Here is a 9,042-nt window from a genome sequence, read left to right as displayed (position 1 = left end):
ACCAAAAAAAAAAAAAAACCCCCTAAAAAAAAAAAAAAAAAAAAAAAAAAAAAGAAGAGCAGGCACACTTGTCCCTAAAGCACAAACACTAAACCACCTGGCCACGAGACTGCTTTTATTACACTACAAAGCCTCGCTCTCTCAAAATGTGCATCATTTGCAAAGGGCAAAACTCTGCTGAGAGAATAATCATTCCTCATTGGATTATAAGGTTTATCATAGGAAAAAATGAGCAAACACGATTCCTCCGTGTCTGCTCCGAGTTGTGCTACAACAAAGCTTTCAGGAACACCTTTATCTTTCCCGCAGCTTATCTTTCCACGTGCCTCAGAAACATCACTAGGAATTTTGGATGAATTTTTTTTGTAACTTTACCGAGATTTTATTCACCAATCCGACCACCCCCAGGCATTCCACAGTGCCCAAATAAAATGCAGAAAATCTTATTTTTCCCAAGCCAGTAAAGTAACTATCATTACCCTCAGGGACAGATAACACCACCAGTTTTTGAAAATCACAGACTTGGGCTTAGAAAGGACTTCAAAAAGTTTCCTTAAAGGCAAAGCGTTAGTTTCCGTGTTCTCAAGCTGCAGCCCGTGCCACCAAAAAAATCACAGGGACTCGTAAAAAGCCTCCCTCTCTGCCCGTTTCACAGGGGGCAGGGGAAGGAGAAGCAAAGGCTCTTACCTTCACCGGAGGGGTAGCTCCAGTTCCCGAGTGCCGTCGGATCTGACAGCCATTCTGGTTGGGTCGTTGCTGTTTGTTGTTGAGCTGTGGCTTCTTCACCGTGCCACCATGGTCGTTTCTTACCGATTCCACCTTCTCCGCAGTTGTCTTACTCAACAGCTTATTTAGAGACAAACCCAGAAGACCATTAGAGCTGAGTTCTACACATCCAGGCAAAAAAAAAACAAACCCAAAACCGCCTGCTTCTCCTAGGTCTAGATGACCAATGTATTTTACTACAGTTATTGCAGTCTTAGAACAACCTTTTTAGGCAATGGGGTTGTATTTAAAAGACAGAAAATACAGTCCATCACCCTGACCCCTTTCCCACACTCAGGAAAAGATCACTCCAAAAAAACCACCCCAAGAAACAAAGAGGAAAAGTACATTTTTCTGAAGGCTGGCTAGATACCTCAAGAGCTTTCCCCTAGGTATTTCAGTTCCAGTCTATCTCCAAGGCCACTCACCACAGAGCTGTTGGCGTCGGGCAGGAACTGCCCAAACTCAGACAGCAGATCCTCCTGGTTCTTGAAGAGCCGAGCCACCTGCGCGTACACCTCCTGCTCCGTCAGAGCTGGTGTGTAGTTACCTCCTGCCTCCTTGGCATTGCGCTGCTCCTTCTGTCATAGGAAAGGGGAGAAGCGTCAGAAGAAAGGATAGAATCATAGAATCATTCAGGATGGAAGAGACCCTTGGGATCATCGAGTCCAACCATCTCCCCTACTCTACAAAGTCCTCCCCTACACCATGTCCCTCAGTACCCCATCTAAACGGCCCTTAAACACAGCCAGGGATGGTGACTCCACCCCCTCCCTGGGCAGCCTGTTCCAATGCCCGACCACTCTTTCGGTGAAAAATTCTTTCCTAATGTTCAGTCTAAACCTCCCCTGTTGGAGCTTGAAGCCGTTCCCTCTCGTTCTGTCACTAATTACCTGTGAGAAGAGACCAGCACCAACCTCTCTACAGTGTCCTTTCACGAAGTTGTAGAGAGTGATGAGGTCTCCCCTCAGCCTCCTCTTCCTCATACTAAACAGTCCCAACTCCCTCAGCTGCTCCTCATACGATTTGTTTTCCAGCCCCCTCACCAGCTTCGTTGCCCTCCTCTGCACTCGCTCCAGCACCTCCAGATCTCTCTTGGATTGAGGTGCCCAAAACTGGACACAATACTCCAGGTGTGGCCTCACCAGTGCTGAGGTGCAGGGACTATTTGAGTGACAAAGGAAATCACGCTAAATGCCCTGGTGGCCATGGGCTAGCAGGACACTGATTTTATGAATGAGATAAATTTATGAATGAAGCAGAAGCCAAAGTGGAGGTGGACGAAGACACCACGTCATCAGTAAAAATGCTTCATGTGAGGAACCTCATGCTCTCGACCACTAAAGAGACCACAGAAAAGGAGTCTGATAACATCAACCCAGGTAGGAACCCATTGAAACAGTAGGTCCTAAATACATACTGCTATTGCAAATGGAAATATTTCTCCATTCATAAAAACTGAAGGGTTGTTTTTCTTTTTTTTCCACTTTTAACATAGTACTATGGGCATGTTGTCTCTTCCTGAACCATGCTCATGGAAAAAACGCCAAACAGGATTCTAAAAAGGCACTTCAGATGCTTTCAGGTAAAGATGATGGACAGAAATCTATTATTTCATGCTGCCGCGGGATCTCTTAATTGGCAAGAGCTCTCCTTAGCTTGCTGGCCAACACTAATCCAGCAAAATCACAGAATGCCAGGGGTTGGAAGGGACCTCTGGAGATCATCTAGTCCAACCCCCTGCCAAAGCAGGGCCACCCAGAGCAGGTCCCACAGGAACGTGTCCAGGTGGGGTTTGAATGTCTCCAGAGAAGGAGACTCCACCACCTCCCTGGGCAGCCTCTTCCAGGGCTCTGACATCCTCACAGCAAAGAAGTTCCTCCTCATTTTTAGGTGGAATTTCTTGTGTTCAAGTTGGTGCTTGTTACCTCTCGTCCTGTCCCTGGGCACCACTGAAAAAAGCCTGGCCCCATCCTCCTGACACCCACCCGTTAAGTATTTAAAGACCCAAGTCCCTCAGCCTTTACTCATCAGAAGGATGCTCCAGGCCCCTCATCATCTTTGTAGCCTCTGCTGTCCCCTCTCCAGCAGTTCCCTGTCCTTCTGGAACTGGGGAGCCCAGAACTGGTCCCAGTGCTCCAGATGGGGCCTCCCCAGGGCAGAGCAGAGGGGCAGGATGACCTCCCTCCACCTGCTGGTCACACTCTTCCTGATGCACCCCAGGATGGGCATCCTGTTGTCCGCCAGGACTCCTAGGTCTTTATCCTCAGAGCTGCTCTCCAGCAGGTCAGCCCCCAACCTGTCCTGGTGCAAGGGGTTATTTCTCCCCAGGTGCAGGACAGCAGGTCAGCCCCCAACCTGTCCTGCTGCAAGGGGTTATTTCTCTCCAGGTGCAGGATGTAAAGACCTGAATGCAAGTCTTGGCCAGGCAGAGTTAGCTCTCACAGCAAAGAAAGAGAAATAACCACACGTATAACTCAAATCTGCAGCGTGAACACCCACCTGATATGTATGGAGGATCTCCAGGAAGGCTTTGTAGATGTCTGGCTGCCCCTGGAAGCGATTCTTGATCTTGTTGACATAGTTGATGGCGTGATTAAACTCGACGGGCTGATTGTTCTGCAGGGACGGGGTGGTTCCCAGAGAGATTGTCACAGGCGTATGAGGTTGGACCGGCGGAGAACGTGGCGACGCGTACGGCGGAATCGGGGGAGTTTGCTGGCTGGCAGGAGTATGTGCCTGCAACTGGGATGGCTAAGAAGAAAAGAAGCCACGTTAGAAACTAGCAGATTCCCTCAAATTTGGAATAAAGGCACTTTTATTCCACTCACAGAGCATACCCAGAGGAAACAATTCAGTGTATAACTGTATCTGATGCCAACGGTGGAACAACATGGATTCAACAGAGATACCTCTGGAAAACCACAACTGGACAAAATCTCCTGCTACAACATCCAGGTAAACAACTTCTTCCCATTTATCAGCCCTGGACGACTTTTGCTGCACTTCCCTAAAAGACAGGCCTTTTTTAAACTGCTATTAAAAAACTATTCCCTTTACAGGTCTAGGGAATTTTAACAGTATCTTTTATAAACTGAACATTCCTACTGGCTGTGTAAGGAGAAAGTGCTCTTAATTTTGAGTCTTAAGAAGTATCAATTCACAGTCAGAGCTGGGTTTTTTAAAAATTAACAGAAGCACAGATAGACCAGGCAGACCAAAACTATTAACCCTAACAAAATGAATAGAAAAATATTTAGTGGGCCAGCAGGGACTACGCTTCCTCAGGAAAACAAAACAGCACACCCATTCAAGCTGTTGTTATTGACAGTTGATTTTCCTTGCTAGTTGCTTTTGACTGAAATCTGACAAGAGACACATACTATCTCAAAAACTGAAGGCAGCCAAAAGGCATAGGTATGGCTTGCTCCAACACTGCAAGTTATTTTGCCCCTAGTGAACAATTCTGGGATGCCTAAAGGCAACAGCAAGGGAAAACTGGCATTTTTTCCAGTATTAAGACAAAAAAACCCAAGCAGGTAAGGCTCTCAGAGCAATTATTTTGCATACTCTTCACAGACACCTAACAGCCACGGAAGAATTTCGCAGCAGTTTTGAGGTGGCAATTTTAAATGCACGTTGAAGTACTCATTCCTGTCACCTTCCAAACTTTACAACGTGTATTACACAGATTTTTCACTCCTGAGAGTGTAGATAATTGTAATAGGATGCTTCTGGCCATCCTAAGACAAGATCCTCCCTTTCCTTAACTGCCTGGTAAGGAAATCTCACCTCAGGCTCTCAGAGCAATTATTTTGCATACTCTTCACAGACACCTAACAGCCACGGAAGAATTTCGCAGCAGTTTTGAGGTGGCAATTTTAAATGCACGTTGAAGTACTCATTCCTGTCACCTTCCAAACTTTACAACGTGTATTACACAGATTTTTCACTCCTGAGAGTGTAGATAATTGTAATAGGATGCTTCTGGCCATCCTAAGACAAGATCCTCCCTTTCCTTAACTGCCTGGTAAGGAAATCTCACCTCAATCTGCAGCGAACCAAGCAGGTAAGGCTCTTCACAGACACCTAACAGCCACGGAAGAATTTCACAGCAGTTTTGAGGTGGCAATTTTAAATGCACATCAAAGTACTCATTCCTGTCACCTTCCAAACTTTACAACGTGTATTACGCAGATTTTTCACTCCTGACAGTGTAGGTAATTGTCTTAGGATGGCCAGAAGCATCCTATTACAAGATCCTCCCTTTCCTTCACTGCCTGGTAAGGAAATCTCACCTCCATCTGCAGCGTGTGTCTCAGGTTAATTTTAAAGTTTCAGCAAAAATAGTTCAACTCTTTGCAGGATGGTGACACAGGGATTAAAAAACTTAGCCCTCAGTGATGAGAAACTTTCACAGCAGTTTTGAGGTGGCAATTTTAAATGCACATCAAAGTACTCATTCCTGTCACCTTCCAAACTTTACAACGTGTATTACGCAGATTTTTCACTCCTGACAGTGTAGGTAATTGTCTTAGGATGGCCAGAAGCATCCTATTACAAGATCCTCCCTTTCCTTCACTGCCTGGTAAGGAAATCTCACCTCCATCTGCAGCGTGTGTCTCAGGTTAATTTTAAAGTTTCAGCAAAAATAGTTCAACTCTTTGCAGGATGGTGACACAGGGATTAAAAAACTTAGCCCTCAGTGATGAGAAACAGACTGCTACCTCTTTCACTGAAAGCATGTACTACTACTTTGGATAAAAGCCTTAAAATCTGGCACATGTAATTTAATTCTGGAAGGCTTAGCTTTGCAGTTTTCAGCTTTGCAAATCTTTTAGCAGGTTTTTGTTTGCCATTTCTGAACAGGAGGTTGCAAGTCCCACCAATGCTTGTCTAAAGATCGTCTAATTGCCTCGTTTTAAATCCTGCTGCTTTCTAACCAAATCAGCCCTTTTCTTTTTTTTCCCCTCTTCTAGTCAATTGTTAGCTAATTGTACAGTTTAGAGATTAACCCTCGAAACTTTGAAGATTCTTTTCTTCTCTAAGGCTCTAAAATCTTCCCATATTTTGAGGCTAAAATACAAGCATGTACTACTACTTTGGATAAAAGCCTTAAAATCTGGCACATGTAATTTAATTCTGGAAGGCTTAGCTTTGCAGTTTTCAGCTTTGCAAATCTTTTAGCAGGTTTTTGTTTGCCATTTCTGAACAGGAGGTTGCAAGTCCCACCAATGCTTGTCTAAAGATCGTCTAATTGCCTCGTTTTAAATCCTGCTGCTTTCTAACCAAATAATCTCTTTTCTTTTTTTTCCTCTTCTAGTCAATTGTTAGCTAATTGTAGTTTAGGGATTAACCCTCAAAACTTTGAAGATTCTTTTCCTCTCTAAGGCTCTCAAATCTTCCCATATTTTGAGGCTAAAGTATGTAATATTTTATCTAAAGTAAGCTCCTCAAATGTGTATTATCCTACTCTGTTTCCAATCGCACAAAATACATCTGATGGACAGTAGCATCTGGATTACATCCTAAAACAGAGTCAAATTCCCCTTGTTATCGGAAGGTCACAGTTCCAGGTGCACAAACCAACACCTAAAGGCAACATCAGTGTTGTCTTGCCTGAACTCTTGCACTTTATATTTTGCCAGCATCTCCTGCACCCACCCAGCTGATGGCTGAACTAGAATCTTTTACCAAAAACGTCCAATCCAACAACAAGACTCCAAGCAATGCAGAATCTACCAAATAATTAACCAAGCTCTTCTAAAGACTTCACTGTCCCAGGGATCTGAAGCCACACATGCACTTTCACATCAAGTAAAACCTTCACAAGAGTACTTTCATCACAGCCTCTGTTTTGCAGCAAATTTCTTGTGACTTCACTTATTCTGAGACAATATACACAAAAGAAGGCAGTCCCTGCCCAGTGCTTTAACTAGGAATCCCTTCTTGCAACGTCACACACATTTCAGGGACCTTTTTCCTGGGGCTGCTGGATCACTCCCCAAATAATGCGTGTACATTCTACCAGATGCTCTGAGCATCCTTCAGTTCCACACTGAAAGAAACAAGGCTTTTCCAAACCCATAAGGTGGCTTGGTTTGAATTACTCTCAAATCAACTAGGATGCACCTTGAAGTTTGAAAAGGAGAAACAAATCCAGCAGCAGAAGCGCAACACACTCGGCTTCACAAATACTATGAAAAAAGCAGCGCAGAGGTTCCTTTTTCACCCTCCAGCTCCACACCAGTTTCAGCTGGAGGCAGCAGGATCCCCCTGTTATCAGTGTAGGTCATTTAAAGCCCCTCACCTTGCTGATTTTGGCAGGCGGTGGCTGCGGCGCTGGCTGTGCTGGTGTCGGGGTGGATTGCGCCGAAGGCTGCGACTGATGCTGGGGCTGAGGCTGCGGCTGGGGCTGCAAACCGTGCGTGGGGATCTGGTGAACCTGCCCCGGCGTCGTCACGTTCACCATATCATTGGTCTGCACCTCGATCTTGTAGCCGGGCGGCAAGAAGGTGTTGAAACCCATGATCAAGTCTGGGTGGCCCTTGAAGAGCTGCGATACGCGGCTGATCACTCCCGGAGTGTCAATACTGAAGGAGGAACAAGACCAAAAAACGTCACGATCCTCTAAGAGCCTTTCAGTGACACACACCGAGGTCTCCACGCAAGAATTTGCCATTAGAATTTTTCCCTTATCACCTCTAATGGGTGAAAAGAAGCAAAACTGATTCCTATAACTACGCTGCTGAACTTAAGAGTGACATAGGACTTACTTCACTAGCCCAGACAGCATTTTATATCTGTGAGATCTAGTCCCAAGTCTGCCCATTCATAGAATAATTGTCCAGGTTGGAAGGGACCTTTAAGATCATCTAGTCCAACCATCAACCTAACTCTGATAAAAAAAAAACAAACCCCAAAACATCACTAAACCATGTCTCTAAGCTCTATGGCAACCCGGCTTTTGAACACCTCCAGGGATGGTGCTTCAACCCCTTCCCTGGGCAGCCCATTCCAAGGCTTAATAACCCTTTCCGTGGAAAAATTGTTCCTAATCTCCAACCTGAACCTCCCCTGGGGCAACTTGAGGCCGTTTCCTCTTGTCCCATCACCTGTTCCTTGGGAGAAGAGACCGACCCCCCCTGGCTACACCCTCCTTTCAGGGAGTTGGAGAGAGCGAGAAGGTCTCCCCTCAGTTTCCTCTTCTCCAGGCTGAACACCCCCAGCTCCCTCAGCCTCTCCTCACAAGACTTGTGCTCCAGACCCCTCACCAGCTCCGTTGACCTTCTCTGGACCTGCTCCAGCACCTCAATGCCTTTTTTGTGGTGAGGGGCCCAAAACTGGACACAGCCCTCGAGGTGGGGCCTCACCAGTGCCCAGTACAGGGGGACAATCACCTCTCGGGTCCTACTCCCCACGCTGTTCCTGACACAGCCCAGGATGTTGTTGGCCTTCTTGGCCACCTGGCCACTCTGCTAGCTCCTGTTCAGCCCACAGGCAACCAACACCCCCAGGTCCTTTTCTGCCAGGCAGCTCCAGCCACTCTGCCCCAAGGCTGTGGAGTGTTCATGGGGTTGGTGTGACCCAAGGGCAGGACCCGGCACTTTGCCTTATTGAACCTCAATAAGGCCAATTATTAATGGGCAGACAGACAACCAGATAAAACAGCTATCAAGGGTGAACTTGTGAACTCCCATCCCAAGCACAGATTTAGCAGAAATGAAGGGTTTAACTTTCAAAAAGGAAAGCACACAACTATTTTGACCCTACTACTAGAGCCATGTTACTCTGCAGACGCGGGGACAGGACTCCCATGCCCACATACACTCTTTCTAACCTGGAAGGAACGAGCGAAATGCAGCTTATTACCTTTGAGATTTAAATTCCTTCATAATATCCAAGAAGTCATTGTAGACCTGTGGCTGGCTACCAAACTGCAGCTTCACCTGGTCAAGATAAGACAACGCGTCCTCCACCTGGGGACAGAACAGACAGGTTATATCAGCAAGAGAAGATTTTATTTCACCTCCCATTGTTCTGCAAAAACACGCGTTATTTGAAAACACAGCTGTTAGCCCTGAGCCTGGGCAGGGAATTAAGGAGCAAAACATCATGAGCCTTGTTAGTCTACTACCAGCACTGTTTGAATAAGAGATACTCACTCCCCACTCCTGGCTCACAAGATAAAACTGCACCAGAAAGAAACAAAAAAAGGGGGGGAAAAAAAAAAAAAGCAACACAGATCAGCAGAATTACTCAGAGAAAAAAAAAAAA

General features: G+C 45.9%; 1 protein-coding gene across 1 annotated transcript in view; it reads right to left on the bottom strand.

Annotated features, from left to right (window-relative positions):
- Nucleotides 1-9,042, bottom strand: part of LOC106900050 (paired amphipathic helix protein Sin3a) — a gene marked incomplete at its 5' end in the record, with an annotated part of 57,127 nt that overhangs the window by 32,218 nt on the left and 15,867 nt on the right. Inside the window, 5 exons of the mRNA XM_014962009.1 lie at nucleotides 688-846; nucleotides 1,194-1,346; nucleotides 3,268-3,519; nucleotides 7,076-7,358; nucleotides 8,638-8,805. Of these exons, the coding sequence (XP_014817495.1) occupies nucleotides 688-846; nucleotides 1,194-1,346; nucleotides 3,268-3,519; nucleotides 7,076-7,358; nucleotides 8,638-8,805 (1,015 nt within the window). The remainder of the gene's footprint in view (nucleotides 1-687; nucleotides 847-1,193; nucleotides 1,347-3,267; nucleotides 3,520-7,075; nucleotides 7,359-8,637; nucleotides 8,806-9,042) is intronic.

The sequence above is a fragment of the Calidris pugnax genome, unplaced genomic scaffold, assembly GCF_001431845.1.
Source record: "Calidris pugnax isolate Ruff unplaced genomic scaffold, ASM143184v1 scaffold630, whole genome shotgun sequence".
Classification (NCBI taxonomy): domain Eukaryota; kingdom Metazoa; phylum Chordata; class Aves; order Charadriiformes; family Scolopacidae; genus Calidris; species Calidris pugnax.
This window is presented reverse-complemented; position numbering and strand designations above follow the sequence as displayed.